This window comes from Elephas maximus, chromosome 8 (assembly GCF_024166365.1).
Source record: "Elephas maximus indicus isolate mEleMax1 chromosome 8, mEleMax1 primary haplotype, whole genome shotgun sequence".
In the NCBI taxonomy this organism is placed as follows: Eukaryota; Metazoa; Chordata; class Mammalia; order Proboscidea; family Elephantidae; genus Elephas; species Elephas maximus.
The window spans coordinates 68,523,946-68,549,616 of record NC_064826.1 but is presented as its reverse complement, the minus strand read 5'-3'; the positions used below and the strand labels follow the sequence as shown (position 1 = coordinate 68,549,616).

The 25,671-nt window shown below is 36.7% G+C and overlaps 1 protein-coding gene across 1 annotated transcript in view; it reads right to left on the bottom strand.

The window, feature by feature from the left end:
* Positions 1-25,671, bottom strand: part of UMAD1 (UBAP1-MVB12-associated (UMA) domain containing 1) — a 217,141-nt gene that overhangs the window by 44,077 nt on the left and 147,393 nt on the right. Inside the window, exon 3 of the mRNA XM_049893323.1 lies at positions 18,488-18,561. Coding sequence (XP_049749280.1) covers positions 18,488-18,561 — 74 coding nt within the window. The remainder of the gene's footprint in view (positions 1-18,487; positions 18,562-25,671) is intronic.

Here is a 25,671-nt window from a genome sequence, read left to right as displayed (position 1 = left end):
GCTAACCATCCAAGAAGCTCAATGAACACCATATAGGATAGATCCCAAAAGAAAATCACCAAGGTATATCATAATCACACTCACTAAACCCAAAGACAAAGAAAGAATCCTGAGAGCAGCTCCAGAAAATAAAAAAATCACATACAGAGGGGAAACAATAAGACTAAAGACTAAGCTCTGATTACTCAGCAGAAACCATGCAGGCAAGAAGGCAATGGGATAACATATGTAAAACCTTGAAAGAAAAAAAATTGCCAACCAATAATAATATACCCTGCAAAACTCTCACTCAAAACATGTTGGTGAAATTAGGACATTTCCAGATAAACAGAAATTAAGGGAATATGTAAAAACCAAACCAAGCTTATAAGAATTACTAAGCAGAGTCCTTCTGTTTGAGAATAAACAACATCAGACAACAGCCTGCATCTAGGACGGAAGACCACATAAGCCAGATACCAAGCTAAGTAACGAACTCTCAAGGATTAATCAAAACTAAAAAATTTACAACAGGGAACCAGAAAGATTAATCTATAAATGACAACTACGTCAGAACAATAAAAGAGGGAATAAATGGTGTAGGCATATAACTTTCAAATGAAGGGGGAGGCAAGGTGATACCAAGTAATAAAAGACTGGTTCAAACTTAGGAAGATAAGGGTAAATTTCAAGGTAACCACAAAGAAAGTTAACAAACCTATTCACCAAAATAAAGATAAAAAACATAAAGTCGCAGTAAACAAAAAATCTGCAAAAACAAAAGAAATGAAGAAATAATCCACAAACAAAAGGAATTCAGCACAGGAGAGTAAAAGGAACAAAAACGTCTGCACCGCAAAAAAAAGTACTACAACATGACAGCGATAAACTCACACCCACCAATAATTACACTGAACGTAAATGGCCTAAATGCACACATAAAGAGACAGAGAGTGACAGAATGGATTAAAAAACAGGATCCATCAATACGCAATCTACAAGAGAAATACCTTAGAAACAAGGACGTACATTTATTAAAAATCAAAGGACGGAAAAAATATATCAAGGAAATAGCTACCAAAAAAGAGCTGGAGTGGCAATACTAATCTCAGATAAAATAGACTTTAAAACAAAACCCACCATAAAAGACATAGAAGGGCATTATATAATGATTAAAGGGACAATCCGTCATGAACACATAACCATAATAAATATCTACATACCCAATGACAGGGCCCTAAAATACACAAAACAAACTCTAACTGCACTGAAAAATGAACTGACACTTCCACGATAACAGTAAGAGACTTTAACACACCACTTTCAGAAAAGGACAAAACATCTAGCAAGAAACTCAACAAAGATATAGAAGATCTAAAAGCCACAATCATCCAATTTGACCTTATAAACATACATAAAACACTCCACCCAACAGCTGCAAAGCACACATTCTTTTCCAATGCACATGGAACGTTCTCCAGAATAGACCACATCTTAGGCCAAAAAGCAACAGTCAACAAAATCCAAGACACTGAGATAATACAAAGTATCTTCTCTGATCACAACACCATCAAAGTAGAAATTAACAGCAGGAAGGACAAGGAAAAAAATCAATTACATGGAAACTGAATAACACCCTGCTTAAAAATCACTGGGTAATAGAAAAAATCAAAGGTAGAATTAAAAAATTCCTAGAATCAAACGAGAATGAAAATACATCATATCCAAAACCTTTGGGACACAGGAAAGGTAGTGCTCAGAGGTCAATTTATAGCAATAGATGCACACATGAAAAAAGGGCCAAAATCAAAACATTAGCTACACAACTCGAACAAATAGAAAGAGAACAGCAAAAGAAGCCCACAGCCACTGGAAGAAAGGAAATAATAAAGATCAGAGCAGAAATAAACGAAACAGAGAATAGAAAAACACTAGAAAGAATCAACAAAACCAAAAGTTGGTTCTTTGAAAGGATCAACAAAATTGACAAACCACTGGCCAGACTGACAAAAGAAAAACAGGAAAGAACACAAATAACTCAAATAAGAAATGAAATGGGGGACATTATAACAGACCCAACTGAAATAAAAAGTATCATAACAGAGTACTAAGAAAAACTATACTCTAACAAATTTGAAAACCTAAAGGAAATGGACAAATTACTAGAAACACACTACCTACCCAAATCAACACAAAATGATGCTGAAAATCTGAACAGACCCATAACAACAGAAGAGATGGAAAAGGTAATCAAAAAAATAAAAGCCCTGGCCCAGATAGCTTCACTGGAGAATTCTACCAAACATTCAGAGAAGAGCTTACACCAGTACTACTCAAACTATTCCAGAACACAGAAAAGGAAGGGATACTTCCGAATTCATTGTATAAAGCCAGCATAACCTGGATACCAAAACCAAGCAAAGATACCACAAAAAAAGAAAATTACAGACCAGTATCTCTCATGAATATAGATGTAAAAATTCTCAACAAAATTCTAGCCAAGAGAATTCAGCATCATACCAAAAACATAATACACCACGACCAAGTGGGATTCATACTAGATGGTGGCCAGCTACCACCAATGACTACCCTGAGAGGGAACACAACAGAAAGTCCCTGACAGAGTGGGAGAAAAGTGTGGAGCAGAATTCAAATTCATGTAAAAAGACCAAAATTAATGGTCTGACTGAGACTGGAGGAACCCCTGAAGCCATGGCCACCGGTCACTCTGTTAACCCAGAACTAAAACCATTCCCAAAGCCCACTCCTGAGGCAAAGATTAGACTGGATTAAAAATTCGTGCAGAGCGTGCTTCTTAGTTCAAGCAGATACACAAGACCAAATGGGCAGTTCCTGTCCAGAGGCAGGATGAGAAAGTAAGAAGGGTATCTGGTTGAATGGACATGGGAAACCAGGGTGGAAAGGGGGAGTGTGTGTCACATTACAGGGATTCAACTAATGTCACATAACAATATGTGTATAAATTTTTGCATGAGAAATTAACTTGAGCTATAAACTTTGACTTAAAGCACAATTAAAAAAAAATTTAAATCAAACAGAAATCGCCTGTTCACCAAACTTGTACAAAGTTACTGCTGTCAGCATTAGAATATTTGTTGAATTCAGGTGTGTAAGTGATTGCTGTCATTCATTAAACAACGATTTAAAAATTTTCATTAGGGAAGATTTCCTAAATAATTTATCCTTATCACCAAATTCATTGTTATGAAAGACTGCTAGATACCCTATCAAAGGCCAAGTCCTCTTCAGTGCTAGTGCCAAGAACTGCTACAGCAAGAACATGGACAAGAAAATGCCTAGAAGATAATGCAACACACTTCCAAAATTTCCTTAGAAAGTGACATGACTCTATGGTCAGTGTTGCATCATTGCATAATTAGAAACTGTACCCCTTATAATAGTGCTTCACCTTTGTGTTTAAAATTTTGTATTTATAAAGGCAAACTGATTTTTATCTATCTGAATTTAAATATTACTGATATTATTGTCAGTGATCTCCTGGTCACATATAAAATAGATTTCAAAATTAAATTTGATCTTCAAGGCCCAGATGATCTGGGACATTGATGATATCATGGAGTCATTTCACCAGCCCTCAATTGCCTAACTTGGGATGTTTTTTGATGAAGAAACATAAATCCCTAATTTGTTAAGCTACCAGTTTAGGGGTGTCCATTACTGACAGTCAAAAGCAACTCCAGATTCATGTATCCCAAGCAGCAGCTACGTAATACTATTTGATGGGTGATTAAACTTCTGAGTTTTTTTAAAAACACCTTTTTCCCTGATCTAAAACTAAATCTATTGTCATCAAGTCAATTCCATCTCATAGCGACACTAAACACAAAGTAGAAGTGCCCCACAGAGTTTCCAAGGCTGTAAATCTTTTCGGAAGCAGATTGCCATATCTTTCTTCCAAAGAGTGGCTGATGGGTTCAAACCCCCAACCTTTTGGTTAGCAGCCAAGCACTTTGATCACTGCATCACAAGGGCTCCTTTTTTCCTTGGTTAAAAAAAAAGTCCACTGCCATCGAGTCAATTTCAATTCATAGAGACCCCACAACAACCCATATTTAAAGCACTTTGGGCTTCAAAAAATTGTACGTGTATTATATCATCATCTCTGACATTAAGTACTGGGCTATATCCACCCAAAACCCACTGCCGTCGAGTCGATTCCAACTCATAGCGACCCTACAAGACAGAGCAGAATTGTACCATAGAGTTTCCAAGGAGCGCCTGGCAGATTCGAACTGCCGACCTCTTGGTTAGCAGCCATAGCACTTAACCACTACACCATCACGGTTTCCACTGGGCTATATATACTGGGCTATATAGGATAAGCAAATAGCACTGTGTGAAAGGACCAATGGTAGAACTTACCAGTCTCAGAAACTCTTTGAGTTAGTAAGAAAGCTGAATTATGGTTACAGTTGCCAGATAAAATAGATTATTTTTTAGTATAAATATGTTGCATGAGACACACCTATACTAACAAATTACCTGTTGTTTATCTGAAATGCAAATTTAATTGGTGCCCACTATTTTTAGTTGCAAAATCTGATAATACTAGTTATCGTGGTACCTTGGGGGGTGGGAGGAGGGAAGTAGGCTAAATAAATGACCTATTTATCTTGTTTGTGGTTATTTTGGCTTCTTTTATGCAATAGGGAATGTTATCTGCTATATACAAGGGAATTATGAAGCACAGCAAAATACAAAAGTGTACGCATAAATGACTTGTAAGTTATAAAAACTTTCCCAACAATACTGAGATCTTATCTTCAAAACTGTTCCATTTAAAAAAGTGAGGAAAGAAGGATTATACCTAATGGAAAACATGGGATTTAGCAAGCATAAATGTTCACAGACATATTTTAAGTGCTACAACCTCACAGACAAGAGTTTCTTAAAAGAAAAGAGTCCACAAGAATACAGCGGAATAAAAACGTTTCTAAAAAGAGGTCAGTTTAAAAACTTTTTTTTTTATTTTAACAAAGCATACTTTCATGACAAATGACAGAAAAGACAACCAAAAAATGTTTTTTTCATGTTCACGGAGGTCTTACTAATATGTCCTCAATTGGCTGCCAGAAAAAGAGGGTGGTAGGGGCAGTGTCCTCATCTTTGGAATCCAGGGCAAGGTGGTAAGCCCAACTATCCAAATCTTGAAGCAGTTACACTAAAGCATTGTAGCTATTTTTTCTGTACTTTATTCTCACTTTTATTACTTCCAGGCCCCCTTCCTCATTAAAGCACAAATATAAACTGGGAGCTACTTTTAGGGTAGATACCAAACAGTCTGGCTGCTGGTGGGATACAGACCTCCACCTTGCATGCATATCAGCTGAATAAAAAAGAGCCCTTATTCATCAAATTTAAAAGGCGCTCTCTCATTTCATGCTAATTGTATGGTCCTTTACATGATAAACAAAAGATTGCCTTACATGAAAGGCATTAAAAAGGCACTACCAGTCTCATTTTTTGGAACAAGATTAACTTATTATATTACTTTTTTAAGAGAGAGTACAGTATTTTTTTGCAAATAACTTGCCCACATAAATAACATACCCACACATATAATGTGCACAAATAATGAAATTAAGTAAAACAGTTCTGGCATAACATGCACGTTATTAGCGTAAAAATACAGTAGATGACTGATTCAAATACTACAATTTTCCTTTATAGATTTCATTATTATCAACGTCTGTCCAATTGCCTCACATAATATGACTTCATTTTACTAATCTCAGTGCTCTCGTGTCAAACAGTTCGTTAATAAAAGAACTTAAAATGAAGCACATAAGTATTCTGACTTTAATTTTTAAAAAGGAAACAGTTAAACCCAACTGGGAAGAGGAGCTGATTATTAATAAAAGCTCGTGTCCTGGTACTGACAACATGTAGATTCTGCTTTGGCTGGTTTCTTACAGAAGTGTAACATTAAAGAAGAAAAAAAAAAAAACCTCATTTTTGGTTGCTGATATTATTAGTAGTAATATTATATAATAATATAGTAAGTGACAGAATTTTATGCAAGGGTTGTAAATAAGACATGTGAGCCATGATAATTTATGATATATCATCGCTTATGATATATAGTAGTACATGAATTGGGTCCTTGAAAACCTGCATTAATTTAGATTTATGTTACCATAAACATCAACCAATTATTAACAACCATGTAAAAGCCATCAGGGAGAGAGGTGGGAAGTAAAGCAGCAGTAGAAAGAGCTCATACCTTTGGATTGCATGACAACAAAGCAGCACTTATGCCGTTCCTAACTATCCAATGATTCCTACCAGACAACTGAAACAGGGTTGGCAATTTCAAAGCACAGCTGTTTCAACTTGGAGCCCTTGAAGAGGGCAAAAGAAAAATTGGGCTTCTCAGACTTCCAAATGGATTGCTAAAAACTGAATCAAATATGCTGTTAATAACTAAAATTTACTATGCACATTCAGGATTTTCTTGACCTATTAGACTATCACTGTCCAATAAAACTATAATGTGAGCCACATACATAATTTAAAATTTTCTGCTAGTCACATTAATGAAGTTAAAACGGTGAATTTATCATTTAATAAATTGTATGTAATGTTTTAATAATCTTAACAGGTTTAATATTTTATTTAACCCAATACAGTCAAAATATCATCATGTCAACATGTAATCAATGTAAAATATTGTTGTTGTTAGGTGCTATCGAGTTGATTCTGATTCATGGTGACCCTAGAACAAACAGAATGAAACACTGCCTGGTCCTGCACCACCTCACAATTGTTGCTATGCTTGAGCCCACTGTTGCAGCCATTGTGTCAATCCATCTTTTTGAGGGTCTTCCTCTTTTTTGCTGACCCTCTACTCTACTGAGCATGATGTCTTTCTCCAGGACTGATCCCTCCTGATAACATGTCCGAAGTATATGAGATGCAGTGTCACCATCCTTGCTTCTAAGGAGTATTCTGGTTGTACTTCTTCCAAGACGGATTTGTTCTTTCTTTTGGCAGTCCATGGTATATCCAATATTCTTCGTCAACACCACAATTCAAAGGCGTCAGTTCTTCTTTGGTCTTCCTCAGTCATTGTCTAGCTTTCGCATGCATATGAGGCGACTGAAAACACGATAGTTTAGGTCAGGCACACCTTAGTCTTCAAGGTGACATCTTTGCTTTACCAAGAAACATAAAATCTACGTAAATTTCGTTGAGCTTAGCTGAAGTGTAATTTTTTTTTTCTATGTATTCATGCTGGTGCACTCTTATGAGCATATTCACACACACACAAATCCTCAGTAAAGTACAAAGTGGAATATTCAGATTGTGCTAATTAGACCAAGTACATACCTGCACAGTACTTTTCCATTACCTAAAGATTCAGGTGAAATTTATCCTTCAAGAATCTCCAGTTGTGTGAAGACAACTAGATACGGTTGTGCTTTAAGTCTTTATATAGTCTCAAGAAATATGACTGTAACATGAACCAAAGGAGAAAAAATAAGGACCATTTGCTACTAATTAAAAAAATAGGGAATTAGAAAAAGAATGGTTATGGTAAATAGGGAACAGTTGTTCTCCCAACATGGACCACTCACCCTGCTGATTTTGTGGTTTTAAAACCTATGAAAGTAAAAAAAAATAGAAACAATGACAACGGGCACTATCAAAATGTAAGCAAAATATTTTATATAGTTTTTAAAATAATAATTTCTAAATTGGAGACAGAAAACTAGATTTTGTAAGCAAAAGGCTAGTATTTCCACATTTTGGTTCCTTTTAAACATATATAATAAACACATCTATTGGATCTAATGTGGCTCCGTGCAGTTTAGGGATAAGGCTCCAGTTCTTTGATTCTACTTGCAATATAACTTTAAAAAACTAAGATGGCTAAAGTTAAATAAATATTATTGTGGTCATTTCAAGTTACCTAGCTTCACCAGGCACAGCAACAAAAGCAGCAGGTTAGCTGGGTTTCTGGCAGGGAATAATTGGTGCTGGGCAACAGATTGTGTACATGAGCAGAAACATTGTGTAAAACTCACATTACTGGCTTACCCACACCATATGTGCGTTTTTGGATGGAAATACGGGCCGCTCTCATTCACCTCTCATACATGGTTTGGCCTTACTGGCTAGAATGAATGAATATTATGTTTCACTGTGCTAGTTAACCCCAATGGGAGCCAGAAGAAAGTACCAGAAATGGGAGCCAGAAGACAAGTACCAGAATTAGGTCCTTTCAATTATAATTTTTCCAGCAAAACTGAAAATAGGACACAAATGTAGTAGTTAACAAAAATATTCAAATCTGAAGTTACAGAAAAGATCTTTACAAACTTTGAGAAGCAGGCCTTAGGTTCATTCATCTTGGCAATATTAAGGGCAATCAAAATCCTGATCAAAAGTGGGAAAATGCAGAACAGAATTTCAAATTGTTAGGGACTCCAGACTTTCTGGAGTTACGGAGGGTGGATGAATCCCAGAAACTACTGCCCTAAGATAATCTTTAAACCTTAAACCAAAAATATCCCCTGAAGTCTTCTAAAACTGAACAATACTTTAGCTTAAGTAGTAAAAAAGGTCTGCCTTGAGCATTATGTGCTTTTAAGACCTATATATATTATAGGATCAAATTGACAACAGCAACTCAAAAGATTAGACAGGAATCTTAGGCGGGCGCTGACTTTATGTTAACGTGGGAGGAACAGCTCAGAAAAGGAGGGGTAGAATGTTTGCACAACTCTAAGAATGTGATCAATGTCACTGAATTCCGCATGTACGAACTGTGGGATTGGTGTATGTTTCGCTGTGTGAAAACTGGAAACGGTGGAAAATGGAAACAATGACAATAAGGCCACTACCAAAACAAATAATAATTTCTAAACCAGAGCTAGAAAACCGGATTTTGTAAGCAAAAGGCTACAACACATTTTCTCAACAAGAGCAACAGCAAAATAAAATTTAGGAAAAAACTATGCTAATCTGACTGTTAAATATAAACATCAGAATTATAGATTTAAAGAAATAATAGTAAAATGTTTTAAATGTTTTTTACCAGTGATCAAATTTATCATTTCCCAAGGCAAACTTTGTTAGCAAAGCAAGGATCTTTGAAGCGGTTTGTAAAGTATGACAATTTACCTACAAAGACTGTTGAACTAGTCCTTCCTAACAAGCATGAAAACTTGATTAATCAATGCCTAAAATCTCTTCTTTATGCACCAGACTCCCGCCTCCCCGTCAAAGCAGTAGTATAAAGGTTGACATTTGGTGGCAAAATCCCAATTCACTTTCCAAAGAAGTAAAGAGCCATGACTTCTGGCATGGGAAAAGATCTCAGACATCTAATCTACCTATTTCATAGACTAAGAATTAAAGCTGAGGAGAAGCTTAACAACTTCTCCTAGGTATATGCTTAGTGAGCAGAGGAGTCGGAAAAAAGTATACTTTTTTTTACTATATTATGTTGTTGTTGTTAGGTGCCATCAAGTTGGTTCCAACTCATAGTGACCCTATGTATCACAGAAAGAAACACTGCCCAGTCCCGCACCATCCTCACAATTGTTGTTATGCTATATTATTATTATATTATTGATTACTATATCATATGACCCAGCAATTCAAATGAAAATAAAGGTTAGTGGAGAAATGCTTTGTACAAAACCTTTTTCCCAAAAGGTGTCCTGTATGAGAAAATAAGCTCATCAACGAATTTTAATTACTGATTGACTGACGTAAACAATGCAATAATCTATGCTTCACTGCCCAGTGAATTCAGAAATTTGAAAGGGTTTTATACTAGGAGAAACAAAAAAGGAACAAAGCTCCTGGCACTTCTCTGATAAAATCAGACCTCAGAAGCTAATTATTTATAAAGTTACAAATTAATATCTTGAAATTAAGAGTGTCAGCATCACAGATAAAAAGGAAGAAGCAAGGTTTTTAGACAAATACATGTTCAAACCAGTAGCGCACAAACTTTTTTAGGGGCATGGGAGAATAGGACTTTTAACTGATACAATGATATGGGCAGTCAGGTTGATCTATGATAAAGGTTTGGGCCATTAAATTTCCAATCAGATATGAAAAATTACCTTCGAGTCATTACATAAGGGTCTCTCCTCACATACAGTGGGTAATGCAAGTAAGTGCACCTTGCCCTTCTCTCTGTTGGAAGTGCCCTTGGGTTACAGGGAATAGATGTTTTGACAAATAATGATCAGCTGTGGTATTCTGTGATCAACGAATTAGAGATCTTAAATCTAATTGAGCCAAGGCAGGAAAGTGCCAACATATCTCCTAAAGGTCATCCTCAATAGATTGTTCTGTTTTCTTACCATACAAAATAGTTTTCTGATTAAGTAAAAACTGTCATTGAGTGAATTTATCATTTCTCCGCCACCAACAACACCTACTATCATTTAAAATATTAAAATATAAGACATCATAGCCAAATTGAAAAATCAGAAAACTGGAAAGAATGATTTAGCCCATGTATCTATCATAGCAAACACAACCACTCCCAATGTTTTTTTGTATTGTACATCATCTTTTCCCAGATCATTTTTATTTAGCAGCAAAACTGTATCTACAATTTTGAATCTAATATTTTTAACTGAAATTATAAAACCAAGTGTCTTTATATTTTATTCAAACTCAATCATAAATGTCATTTATAGAAACTGAAAAATATTCCACTAAGTATATATGCTATCTCTTTGCACATAAAACTTTTATACAAAGATTATTTCCTTAGAATAGAATCTTTAAGGAGAATTATTGTCAAAGTATATTAACATCTTTATGGTCCTTGATACTGACTACCAAAATGCTTTCCAAAATTAGTTGCGCCAATTTAAACTGTCCTCAATATCAATAATCATGATACATACCTGTATTTGGACTATGAGTATCTTGTAAAAACAAACTATTTTGGGATCTTTGTACCCCCAACACTTTTAATTTATATACTTATATATCATATTATTCAGGAGCTCTGGTGGTAGTGGTTAAGAACTCGTCTGTTAACTGAAGGATCGGCAGTTCGAATCCACCAGCCACTCCTTGGAAACCCTATGGGGTAGTTCTACTCTGTCTTACAGGGTCACTATGAGTCGGAATCGACTAAAAGGCAACGGGTTATATCTTGTTGTATTTAAACCAATATCCTGGCACCCAGTAGATGTTCCATGAATGCCTGGTATCCTTAAAACTATTCCTGTGAATCTAGCCCCTAAGATTCCTTTTCCCAGGCCAACCAACCCAATTCTTTTCCATACAGAACCCAAGTTTTAATGGACTAGTCTTACTCCCCTCTTTCAGGAGTGGTAACTAAAGTCTGCATCATATGGAATTCACAAAGGTCAAGGATATCTTCATTCGTTGTAATGACTATCTGAAATAAAGGCAACGAGTAAATTAGTTCCTGCACAATCTGAAAGCTCCTATGGCTATATTTAGTTCTAAGGAGAACCAGTATTTTTCCTGTTATTCTGTTAGAAGATGTAAGGGAAATATAAAAACACATCAGAAACAAAGTGACAGTGAATATGCATCATAACATATGCATTCCAGACCATTTTCAAAAATCTTTGTTCCCTAAATTACTGAACCATGGATTCCACATATAACCAAGCTATGCACAAATACACAACACAGCTTTCATACCTACTTCAAAACAACTCAAGATTCTGTTTACAACTGTATTCAAAAGTATCAATATATATGAGATTCAGAGGCATGCTTAAAATGACCTGAATAAGCAAAGCAAAGTCCCCGAACCCTTACTTTAGCTTCAGGGATCCTCACATTCACTGAACAATTTTAGTAAAGCGCTTTTTATGTTGTTGCCACTACCTTAGTTACTGTTTTTGCAACTGCTGTCTATTAAATTTCAAAGTACAACTTGGCCATGAGATTGTTTTAGGTCTTCATTAAGAAAAATTTATATTAAATATACAATAAATGAGTTTGGTTAACAGAAGCTGGAGAGTATTAGTGCCACGGTTTATTATAAGTAATTTTTGTGTCTTCTGTCATAGGAGTATCTCAATACCACTAGCTGACAATAATCTTTATAAATCCTACTTTGCAGCTATACCATCTGTTAGATATTTTATATGTATCTCCATATAGTTGTTACTCAAGACAAATACACAATTGGAATTACGGTTTTGTGGGGAGTTTTTTGTTGGCTTGTTCTTGTATTTTGTTATCTTTAGGACAGTGAACTAAACAAATAAAAACATTCCTTTGTCATGGAGACCAAAAATAAATGAAAGTTTTAAAAATAATTTTTGCAGTTACAAATATAAGACAAACTTAAGTCCCATAATCACTTAAACAATCTAAAAATATCTGCTAAAAGTAGGTTAAAATTAATAGTTATCAAAATTGGATATAATTATTTGAAAACTCAAACTTACATGTTTATAGATCCCAAAATAATCCTACAAAACTAAAAATAGCACATCCACTCATAAATTAGTAGCTAATATGGTCCCAGTTTTCACAGCATAAAACACTTTCCAAGACTGAAGATTAGAAAATAATGACTAATTACTTACTAGTTTATAATGTTTAGTCCCTTAAGAGATGGGTCATAAAGGCAAAATCTCAACACCAGGTCCCTCACAAATCTGTGGGTTTACTCCCCTGAGCTGTAAGTCACAGGTTCAGTGACTAGCTGAAGGCAATAACAATTGAAATATCATTTCAACTCACTATCAAAATTTATCCAAAAGGGTAACCAGAAGAAAAGAAGGAACAGATAGATAAGTATAATCCTCCAATTGAGTAAGTTCCAAAGTATAACTTTTTCCACATGTACTATAATCTAACGGGAAACCCTGATGGCTTAGTCGTTAAGTGCTACGGCTGCTAACCAAAAGGAGAGCAGTTCAAATCCGCCAGGTGCTCCTTGGAAACTCTATGGGGCAGTTCTGCTCTGTCCTATAGGGTCGCTATGAGTTGGAATCGACTCGACGGCACTGGGTTTTTCTGTAATCTAAAGACTTTAATTTTCATAAGCCCCCAACATGGATTTTTAGGATTCATACTCTACACACCAAAACAATGTGAATTCTGTTAAAAGTTACTGATAGCTCCTAAATGTGAACTAAAGCACAACTTCAGAAAAACCTCATTTCATAATTAGATAGTTCAAGGATGCTACCTTGAGTCACACTAATTTAGATGGTGATACCTTAGGATCACACATAAGAAACTATAAGGTAGAAACAGCAGTAACTAGTTTAAGTCATCATTGAGAGAAATCCTAAAATATTCAGGGAGGGAGACTGAGGAAGGGACAAACAATTAACACTTCAGGAAGTACAAAGAAAGTGAGATTTTCTAGAATAAACATTATATTATTTTCAGTTTCACAAAATAAAAAGTCCCACTAGTTAATTAATACAAATAAAGATGCTGTTGTTCACAGACAATTCTTTTGTGTAAACATATTAAAATATATCATAATCCAACTCTGGAAAAATTGATGCCTAAACAAGATCTCTTTCTTCAAATTCTATTCCCTCTAGACATTAGAATTTCCATGATGTCAGCAGATGAACTATACTTAGAGAAGAAACACGCCTTTAAAGTACACTTGAGCTACACAACGTAAGGGAAAATATCACAGACAACAAAATATTTTAACGGCCACTAAAATTACATTGTAGTATAGGACAAGTGATATTCACTTTATAACCCACCATTATCTGCCAATGAAATTCAGGTGTGTAGAGTAGTTTCATACCATGATATGCTTCTGTATCTCTGAAACATTCTTAATGAAGGATTTCATTTTTCAGGAATTTACCTTAATCATAAAACAATTAATTATATAAATAGTAAGAAAAAAAATTATTCATGGTTCTAAGCTCACCTAAGGAGCCCTGGTGGCGCAATGGCTAAGTGCTTAGCTGCTAACCGAAAGGTTGGCTGTTTGAATCTGCCCATTGGCTCCCCAGGAGAAAGGGCTGGTGATTTGCTTCAGTAAAGATTATAGGCAAGAAAATCCTCGGGGCAGCTCTACTCTGTCACATGGGCTCACTGGGAGTAGGATATGACTCGACGGCACTCAACAATAACAACAAGCTCACATGATACATGATGCCTCTCTTGACCCCCCTAATGGTCTTTCTTCCTCTGCTGAAACTCCATAGCTTCTGTTGACGTTATGGTGCTTAACAAACTTATTTTATTCCACCTTATAATAACTTACAGAGCTTTCTGATTTTCCATGAATACATTGAGAATTGCTGTTTCTATAAGTCAGAGTTACTGAGTCTTATGTATCTTTGTATCATTCCCATCCTCAGTGTGCCACCCAATTCCTTGAAAATAGTAGGCAATGTATATGTTGATCTGAATTCACCCAAAAACCTATTTTGGTATACTAAAAGCCACCTTCTCCAAAAGGTCCTCAGGAAGCGAGTTATGTTTTGGCACCTAAGAATGTTATATTTAAACTTTATGAAAATCATACTAATTGACCAAATATTTTCTCATTATAAATAATATTTCAACATTTCTTGCACATCCATCAAAAATTCAAATGATGACAATCTCTGCTGCTAGGTACAATAGTTGCAACTTCTTACTCAGATATATGATTATATTTTAAATTACCTGAAACCATTAAACTTTTACTTGCTAAAGCAATAAGAGCCCATATATAGTGTAAATTAACAGATTTTGTACAGGTTTAATTCCTAGGAAATGCAAGAATATTTTTTTCGGTAACAAAAAAATAACTCTGTGTTTACAATATAAGGTGGAAAACAGAATTTAGTAAGAAATTTATTCTCAACACATTATTTGCAGAGGACCACTTACGCATTTATCCATAAAACATTAGCAGGACATCTACACTGCACCCACATGCCTCACAGTATGTTAGCTGCTGAAGCCATAAAGATAAATAAGATGTAGTTCCTGTCTTCCAGGAGCTCATACTACAGTAAAGTCATGAAAGACAACCTAAGTAGTAAGAGGACATTGGGGTCATCATTGACTGGAGGAGGAGGGAAAGGTTTCACAACTCAGAGGTAACATTTGAACAGGGTTTTAGGTTTAAGCTCTATTCTGCAGATTTCAAGGCATTTTGGGGGTGTGAAAGCAACCAAACCTGCTGTTTGTCTTTAGAAAGGGACTGGGGAAAGAACCTGCTCATCTAACAACAATCTAGCCAAAAAATGAGGGCCTGGCTGGAGTATAAGGAACCAGATTTGGAAGATATATGTAACACAGAATCAACGGGACTTGAGGATAGATTTGATGGGGTTTGAGAAAAATGAGTCAGAATGACATTTAGGCTTTAGGCTTGGCCAACTGGATGATGACATTAAATGAAATCTAGATTATCAGGAAACAGGTACTAACTGAGCATCTTCTGTGCACAAGACACTGTTCTAGGCGCACAGCATTAAACCAGACAGATAAAGTCTGCTGTCATTCTAGTCAGGGGAGGAACAGTAAACAAAGGAATCAACTGAGACAATGATAAACGTGATGAAGAAAATAAAACAGGGTGTGTGATAGTGGATGGAGGCAGCAACACTTTAGCTGAAGTAGTAAGGAAAAGTGACACTAGAACTAAGACTTAAATGATAAAGAGGCAGCCAAGTGAAGATCTGGTAAGAACAGGGTAGCAAAGGCAAAGGCTGAAACAGGCAAGAGCTTAATGTGATCAGGGGACAGAAAGGTGGCTTCTGTGTGGCGATGGGGAGGTGGGCAATGGAGGGAAACAAGATCAGGGCAGCATGGAGCTCCTTACAGCCTGCTGTAAGGAGCTTAGAGTTTGTTCTAGTAATAGTGGGTAGCTAACAGAAGACTTTAAGACAAGGAGTGATGTGATATGATTTATACCTCTGTCTCCTGTATGGAAAATGGACTTAAAGGAGGAGAATGGAGGTAGAGTCCAGATAAAAAAAAATAAAAGTGGTAGCTTAGACTAGGGTTCTTACGGTGCTAACATGAGGTCTGTCAGATGCTGGATACAGCGGTAGAGGTGAAGGCTTGGTGACAGACTAAACGTGGAGTATGAGGGAAACAGAGAACCCAAGGGCACCTGAGGGGATTTGATTCTAAACCACTACATTCCCGTTGCCATCCAGCTGATTCTGATTTCATAGTGACCCTCTAGGGCAGAGTAGAACTGCCCCAAAGGGCTTCCAAAGCTGTAATCTTTACCGAAGCAGACTGTCACATCTTTCTCCCACGGAGTAGCTGGTGGGTTCAAACCACTGACCTTTCAGTTAGCAGCCGAGTACTTAACCACTGAGCCATCAGGGCTCCTTAAACCACTACACAGAGGTGGTGATATTTAGAGAGATGGTGAAAACTTGGGGAGAGAGAAGCTTCAGGGTGGTGAGGCCAGGAATCAGTAGTTCTGCTTTGGCCAAGCGAAGGCTGAACTGTCTAGAAACTTGTAAGTGAAATGGCATGTAGGCAGTTGGATATTAAGCTCAGGAGAGAGGTTTAGTGGAGATACACTTTGGGAGTCATCAATCTGTACATGGAATTTAAAGCCATGACACTGGATAAGATCATCAAGACAGAGTACTGGGGGTGGGGACCATTCAACTATGTTTTTTGTTTTCGTATTTTTACAGGAGGAGAATAATGAATTCCATTTTAGACACTTAAGGTTGAAGTAAGTGATTATTTGGCCTGGCTGTGGTGAATCATATATAGCCTCTAAAAGCAGTTTATTATTATTCTCATGCATCATGATTTCACCGTATAATCTCATTATTTCGTTTTACTACATCTGTGAGCTCTCTGATAGCTAACACTCTCCTCCCAGTGCCTAGCAGCTATTCATATAGAAGGCACTTTTGAAATATTCATTATGAGTTTATAAATCCAGCTTTAATGATTATTGGAGATGGTAGAAAGTAGCACAATAATGAGCTAGTTTCAAGTTTCTGAGGATCATAGTCTCAAAAGCTTCTTTCTTCAGAACTAGTCTTGGAATTCTTCCTATCAGTGAATCAACTTTGAAAAATAATTGAGTTCTGAAGACATGTCCAATGAATCATACAACTCATTAAACTCAAGTAATCATGGATGATTTCTGAACCAGGCTGATGGTTCTTTCTCAAGCCCCAAATACACCAACCTTTATTTCCTATCAAAGATACTACTCATGGTCAGCACTCACTAAATGTCTGGTGAATAAATAAAAGAGGTCAAGTTGCTGAAGCATACAGGCTGGGCATTTTTCTTTCCCCATTATACTCTCAGCTTCTTGTACAACACCTCGAATGCAGTCAGTGCTTAATAAATATTTGCTGCATGCATGAAGGAAAGAATGAATGCACAATTTTATGGCAAAGATTTTTTTTCCTTCCTCTTCATAATTTACATATCTCACTTATTTAAATATATTTTTCTTGATTATATGTGCTCATTGTGCAAAATCTGAATATAAGAAATACAAAGAAATGATCTTCCTTCTTAAAAATAAATATTACCCTCAGCTTACAGCTTATGATTGTATTCATTCATTCAACAAATCTTTTTGACTGCCTACTCTGTGCTATCCTCACAACTGGACCAATGAGCAACATCACGATAAACAGAAAAGACTGAAGTTGTCAAGGATTTCATTTTACTTGGATCCAAAATCAACATCCATGGAAGCAGCAGTCAAGAAATCAAAAGACGCATTGCACTGGGCAACTCTGCTGCAAAAGATGTCTTTAAAGTGTTGAAGAGCAAAGATGTCACCTTGAAGACTAAGGTGCACCTGACCCAAGCCATAGTATCTTCAATCACATCATATGCATGTGAAAGCTGGACAATGAATAAGGAAGACCGAAGAAGAACTGAAGCCTTTGAATTGTGGTGTTGGCGAAGAATATTGGATATACTGTGGACTGCCAAAAGAAGGAACAAATATGTCTTAGAAGATGTACAACCAGAATGGTCCTTAGAAGCAAGGATGGCGAGACTGCCATCCTTAAAGAATAAAGAGTTTCCCCACGTCGAAAAGAACAAAGGAATGCTTGTTGTTGTACTGAGCGCTGTCCGAGAATTCACTCTGATGCTGGCAACAGCAGGGCAATGTAGTTCTGAATAGCTTATTTTCAAACCTTTCCCTATGGGTTCACATAAATTCTACAATTCTTCTACTTATTTTTTTTAGAAATATTACCTATTTATTCAAATATATTATAAAATATTCTGTCAATTAAAAATAGTTCAAATATTTAACTTAGGTGCTCTATTCCTTCTACTTCAACAGAAAGCTTTCATTCCAGCTAGGAAATGCTTAGCCCTTGCGAAGTCACTGCCTATATGCCTATCCCTTGGCTTTCAGCAGATCGCCTACTCCTTTAGAAGAAACTCTGGTATCTAGGCGCTTATCTCCATAGCAGGAGTAGGCGTTACTTTTATCCTCAGAGGAATATGCAATCATACTGATGTGTTCAGTTTCACTTTTAAGAGGCTCTTGTCATATATCACTTACCTCCAAAGGCTGGTTGCCTTCTACTTCTGAACTTTTACCTCTTGTTGCAGATGTCTGCTCATCTGCTGTATCTCCTATGAAGGAAAAGAAAAAATAAACAAAAAAATAAAAACTTAACCATACTATTGACATGAAATTGTCTCCTATTTGTTTGAAACACTTTTGTTATTAAATTATATGTTTCACATTGTGGAAGCAACCACTATTTCCTTTGTTACAAAGTTAACAAGTTAAGTTTTAAGAACTGTAATTTTACAGGGGTCTCATAAATCATCCATAAAATACATACACACATACCCTAAACCAGAAATGTACCATGCTTTACATAAAGGTTTAATCTTGAAAAATCAAGTAAATTCATATTTTGTAAATCAAGTCTTACTTCAAATAAATTGGGAAAGCTTATGACATAATAAAGATAAAGCAAATTCTTTTTAAGTAAAAACTTTACATTATGAATAACTGCTCTGTTAATTAGTTTTTCCAATAATGTCAACTCTTTATAAGTGTTTATTTGTATTTCTGTGGGTTTCCCTTGGAGTAGACACATTTGTATATAACAACTAAACCAAATGCTAGACAATCTTTACAACAGGAAAGAACAACGAACAAATTCATCAATTAGCCTTGGTTAATATTTTTGATTCCTAAGGTTGCGGTGTGGGTGGGTGATATTAGTAAATGAAACTGGTGACTAGGCTTGGCCGTATGATTTATAATCAAGGACAAAGGACAGCCACAAACATAGTTTGGTAAGTACTAGCATAATTTAATTTACTAATGGTCTATTTTAACTTATTGTCACCTGTGGTCTATAATTAACACGTGGTAGGTATGTAGAGAAAGGAAACCCTGGTGACGTAGAGGTTAAATGCTGCAGCTGCTAACCTAAAGGTTGGCAGTTCAAGTCCAGCAGGTGCTCTTGGAAACTCTATGGGGCAGTTCTACTCTGTCCTGTAGGGTCACTATGAGTCAGAATCGACTCAATGGCAATAGGTTTAGTTTTTTTTTTTTTATGTAGAGAAACAATCACCCTACTTTTCTGAGGCGTGCAGAGAGGCCAATTTATTAATTTGTAAATTGCTAATCCCATAAAATTTAGCCAGCTCAGGAATGTTCACAACAGGGATGATTACCAAATTCATGGATGATGGCTTGGCTGACACTAAAGGTGAGGAATTTGTTAATATAAGGAAGATGGCAAAATATGAAAGTCTTGGCTGAGCTTAACTCCTCCATACAAAATGCAAAAGTTTATTTTACTAATACCAATAATCAAGGAAGAGCCCCAGGAACATTTTAAGGATTAAATATAATCTTGTTAAAATTCCAAAATAATGACATAGGAATTAAATTAGTAGGTTATCTACCTAAGATAAATTAACTCCTCAAAATGTTTACAATCCAAGCACACCAATGCATATTCCAGCCCATCAGCTTTGTTCTCAGCTGTGTACATTGTTATTGTTGGGCAGGGCCTACTACGTAATAATAAAAAAAAAAAAAAAAAAAACCCATTGCTGTCGAGTTGATTCCGACTCATAGCAACCCTATAGGTCAGAGCAGAACTGCCCCATAGGGTTTCCAAGGAGTGCCTGGTGTATCTGAACTGCTAACCTTTTGGTTAGCAGCCGAACTCTTAACCACTATGCCACCAGGTTAGGTGTTAAAATAAATATTTGTTGAATAACTTAATGAAGTTCTCTTCGTAGTTTCTCTTCTATAAAACTGTGACAAAAATGATATTTAATAACATTTAATGAAACCTATATTTGAACATACAGTTGTTCTTCTAAAACATATTTGTGAAACTTCAAAGGCAAATTTATTAAATACCACTTTGATGTATTGTTACTAAAAATCAACCAAACCCAGTGCCATCCAGTCGATTCACGTTGTTGCTAATGAACCATAATTTATTAGATTTAAAAAATAGCTAACGATTAGTGATAGTTTAAAAAATCAGATTGAAACCAAAAGCATTAGAACTTTTGAGTGTTGTCTGTAAAATAAACTGTTGTGAAGTGGAAAATTAAATCAATCTACTTTTGTGACCTAGGATGTCAAACAACTACCTATTTTGATTGATTTTTTTTTTTAAGTAATTGCTTAAAATGACCATTTATTTGTACATCAAGAACAAATTCCCCTTCTTTCAGAAGCCTGGGGTAAGATAGTCATTCTTCCACCCCAGTTTACAGGTGAAGAAGCAAACACACAGAAGGTTTAGTTTCCTTGGCTAAAGGCCTGACGCCACACAGCATGAGTAATCAACTTAATGCAAATCTCCAGACAATTAGGTCAAGGCTGTTTTAATAAAAAAAAAAAAGAAAGAAAGTATGCATAACTCAATACGAAGGGTCTTTTATTCTAAGAACCATTGTTAACCTTTTCAAACGATTACTGCCCTAACCATAGCCACACAAACACTATATATTTTGCTGGAATCATCCAGCACAAAGTCTGTTTTCTCTGCTATTTTCTGATTTCATGATGTTTATCTATACAAAACTTTCTCCATTTCTCCTTCCTGCTTGAATAACCAGAAAGGTTATCAGCCAGTGCTCTTAACATCATATAACACACCTGCCTGGAAGCAATTGTAGAATCACCATTTACTGAAATGCCATGTCTGGTGATGACTCAGAACAATAAGTGATTACAAGGGAAAATGCCATCTGTAAGATTATTTCTCTATAAACAAAGGCACAAAATGAAAATTAAACAAATAACAAACAGAAAAAAAATAGGTCACAATGAAATATAATTTTTGAAGTTTATTTTCTTTCCACTGAAGAATGATTTTATCATGAGAGAATTTGGCTATTTTCTACATTTTCCGAAATTCACATAAACCTTACATACTTTAACAACAAATGAACAAAGATGGATGTGACGAATGTGAACTAAGGTACATCCGCTCCTCACGCACCGACATGTTAGGTTTCAAAGGCCAGGATGTTATGTGAAAATCAGTGTTGCTGCGAAAATGGAGGATGACCACATCAGATCACAAAATGGTGAATAACTACATCATTACATAACTACCAAACCATTGAGAATCACGGCCCAGACAAGTTGACACATAATCTTAACAATCACAGCCAACATTACTCTCGCCTCGCACCTCGGTGTTCATTCCTGCCAGATGTATGCCGTTAATGCACAAAAAAGAAGGAGAGTAGATTTTTCACTATTGTCATATATGTGAAACGTCAGATAACAAGACAGTCAATAAGTGATGAGTAGGTGTACTTTAGTTTTCAAACAGCATGTAACTCTAATTTATAGGCTGAAAATATTCAAAACTTTCACTTGCAAGTCAACTGTTTAAAAAGCAAACAAAAACAACCTACATTTTTACAACATAACATTTGATTCTCACGAAGGCACAGTAAGATATTTTACCCCAGGTGAGTGACTCGTGAAGGGCAGAGGTACTCAGTGACTTGCCCAAGGTCCCACAGGTAGAAGGTGGTTGCAGCAGGAGGAGAACATGGTCTCCTAACACCTCTGGGGACTCACGGGGCTGAGGCAGGAAGAATCAAGTCTCTGAGTTAGGGAACAGGGTGTGAATGGAAGAGGCAGGACCTTGTGCTAGTCCAGTTCCATAGGCCCCCAAACACTTCAATCCACTTTTTTTCTTCCACAGTTCCCATGGATCATCTGCTTTCTTCTCTTTCCACTCATGACACCAAGTACTTCAGATCAAAGCAAGCCTCTCTCCTCCGTAAAGCAAATACAGAGTCCACTTGATATTCTTCCAGGAGTTTGTAAGGCTATAAGGCTAGAAACAATTTTAAAAGAGGAAAAAGCTCTCTATACCACAATCGCGCAATTTTCTTTGTTAAAAATGTGGTTTCTATTTAGAGTCAGTAAATGGTAAGGCTGTGTATACACACCAATGAAGGTCTTTTAGAACTGAGACTGAAGTTCATTTATATATTTTAGAGTAGGAGTCAGCAAATGGTTTTCTCCAAAGGGCTAGACAGTAAATATTTTAGGCTTTACAGGCCATATGGTCTCTGCCAAAACTTCTTAATTCTGTCATTGTAGCCAAATGCAGCCACAGACAATGTATAAACTAATGAGTATGAGTGTATTCCAATAAAACTTTATTTGAAAAAACAGGTGGCAGGCCTTAGTTTCCTGATCCCTATTGCAGAGGAATATACATACTCCAGCTTTTCTGGGATAAAAAGATGAATGGTATCTGAGCTATATAAAGAGATGTGAAAGGGGTGATTTTCAGTGTATCATAATGACCCCATTCTACTGAGATTATGATGATATACTAAAGGTGGGTTAAGGAGAAGAGAAATGGCAGTGAAGAAAGAACACTATGTATGAGGAAAGGTGGAAAGCAGAGAAATCCCAAAAGGAATCTGAATGTCTATTTGGGTCACCCAGAGGAGGTGTGATGAGGGGCGACAAGGGAGAGGGTAAGACAATTTGTTCCCACTCCTTATGCCTCCTTCCACGTGGAAGAAGCTCTATTAACATTCAGGCCTCTCTCCATTCTCCCACACTGCTTTCCATAGGTTGGTGGGTTTGGGACCAGGACTTGGGAGCACGTGGTTCTGCCCCTTCTTCTTCCCTTTCTCTTAGGAGCTAGAGGACCACCGGGAGCACATATTCAGCTCTGATCCTCCACAGGAACCTCTTTCCACTGGAGAAAACCTGCCCTAGACCAGAAGATCCCATGACTGAATGGAGCTCAATCTAATTCTGGGGTTCAGATTAGGAAGCCCACTTGCTCCCTAATATAAGCCACATTCCTCAACACCAGCTTTATGGGCAATAAAGGGGAGAATTTCATCTCCATCTGTTCTTTCTAATTTTCATTTTTTCCTCAGTTGGCCAGCTCTCATCTGGGAAAGAGAGGTATTATTATTGCCATGTCCTTGAGACCAAGAGGATTGGGAATGGGCTGGTGTGGGCTGGGTTAGGACCTGCCTGCATACAGAAAATCTGTGAACACAGACACAACAGTTTTCTTTTTCTTTTCTTTAATTAGAGAAGATTTATCTAGAACCCCATTTCTGATAATATGACCTGCAAAACACTAGTTCTAAGAGGTTCACAATGAAAAAATATTTTAAGGTCAAAAGTATGAGAAAAACTACAGGGTACCTGCATTCCCCTCGAGTTGACTCCCAATTCCCTTTGTGAGAAATTCTGTAGTAAAGAAACTTATTAGTTTATTCATAATGTATTTGACTATGATGGAATCATTTTTTTTAACCTGGTATCTACTAGATGTCTTGCAGTGGTCCATGAACACATTATGGAAAGTGCTGACATAACATTTCTTTCCTTTTTTTTTGATATAACATCTCAAGTTAAAACTGATTTTATAAAATATATAGCTTTTACTTGAATCTCCAGACAACCATCAGCAGTGTACTTGTTATTCAGCTTTTGAATATTCATTTTACACACTGCTAATCCACACTCTTTTTCTACTGATGATTCTTTTCACAACTCACTGTTAATTCATTCAATTGCATTTGGGGCTAACTGGCAGTATGTGGGAGCCCTGGTGGTACAGTGGTTATGCACTTCGCTGTTAACTGAAAGGTCAGCTGCTCTACAGGAGAAAGATGTGGCAGTCTGTTCCCATAAAGGTTACAGCCTTGGAAACCTTGTGGGGCAGTTCTACCCTGTCCTATAGGATCCCTACGAGTCGGAATCAATTCGACGGCAACAGTCTTTTAGCAGTATGTGACTGTATTCTACTATGTAATTCCAATTTCAGAATAGCTGATAATCTACAGAGTAGAAACGATAGCCAGGTACCTTGAAGACACAGGAGAGAGCCCCAGTGCTCAAAAATATCTCCCCCACAAATTCTACTAATTGGAGATTCATTAGGGTTAATGAGCTACTCTTTTAAAATGCAAATACCCTCTGGGAGTGTTTGCCTATTAGTCATTCACCAAGTGAAGTAGTGGAAAGAACAGCGGAATGGCCACACCATTAATGCCTTTTCATTCTCAATCACACACTCATTACACAAGGCAGCCTGGCATAGTGGAAAGAGGTTGGTTTTGGAGTCTGACAGGGCTCCACCCAAATCCTTTACCAAATCTATAACCTTGGGCAAGTTACTTAACTTCTCAAGAACCTCTATGCCTTCATCTGAAAAACGGGGATAGTGATACGTTATAAGGCCATTATAAAGATTAAATGAGAAAATTACAAAGAAAGGGGAGAGGAGCTGGAGCAAGATAAATGCTTTGCCATAAGTGTTGGTGTCAAGTGTGGTTATGCCTTTGTTACATAGCTGCTGCCATATATTCGGCAGGGGAGAAGGCGATGGCCATACACGTCATCTCATTTAATGCCCATGACAGTGCTGTGAGGTAGGCTTTACTATGTTCATTTTACAGAGGCAGGCCTGCCACTGGACCAAGTCTTCCGACAGTGAGAAACCACTGCATAATTTCATGTTGCCTCCCGTTACTTATCAAAGCTTGCGTTAAGTTATCCAGCTCAATTTAATACACATTATATTTGTTTCCTCCAGTTCAGTTTAGTTTTCCTTTTCCTTTTTCTAATTCTGCCTATTTAGTAACCAATAAAACAAAATAAAACAAAAAACAAAACCCATTGCCAGTCAGTCGATTCCAACTCATAGCGACCTTATAGGATAGAACAGAACTTCCCCACAGGGCTTCCAAGGAGCATCTGGTAGATTCGAACTGCCAACCTTTTGGTTAGCAGCCAAACTCTTAACCACTACATCTATTTTTACCTGTCTATTATTCACCAAAGTGAAGAAAAAGGAGGAATGGACAGATAGTAAATATACAACAACTGAAGATATGACCTGCCTAGGAGCCTGCTGCTGTAGGGTCAAGATTTTCTTGACAACTGTTATAACCCCCAAAGGAAAACGAGGTAAGGATAGGAACAGCTAAGCCATACAGGGAGGCATGCAAGGAGCAAACAAATATGGGAAAGGCTTAAGTTGTCTAGGAATTAAAGAAAAGAAAATTAAAATGGCACTGAGAACATATTAAATTAGCATATCTATATTAACCACCAGTGCCGTCGAGTCGATTCCGACTCATGGCGACCCTATAGGACATAGTAGAACTGCCCCAGAGAGTTTCCGAGGAGCGCCTGGCAGATTTGAACTGCTGCAATAATATATGCATATCTATATATTTTTTTTTATA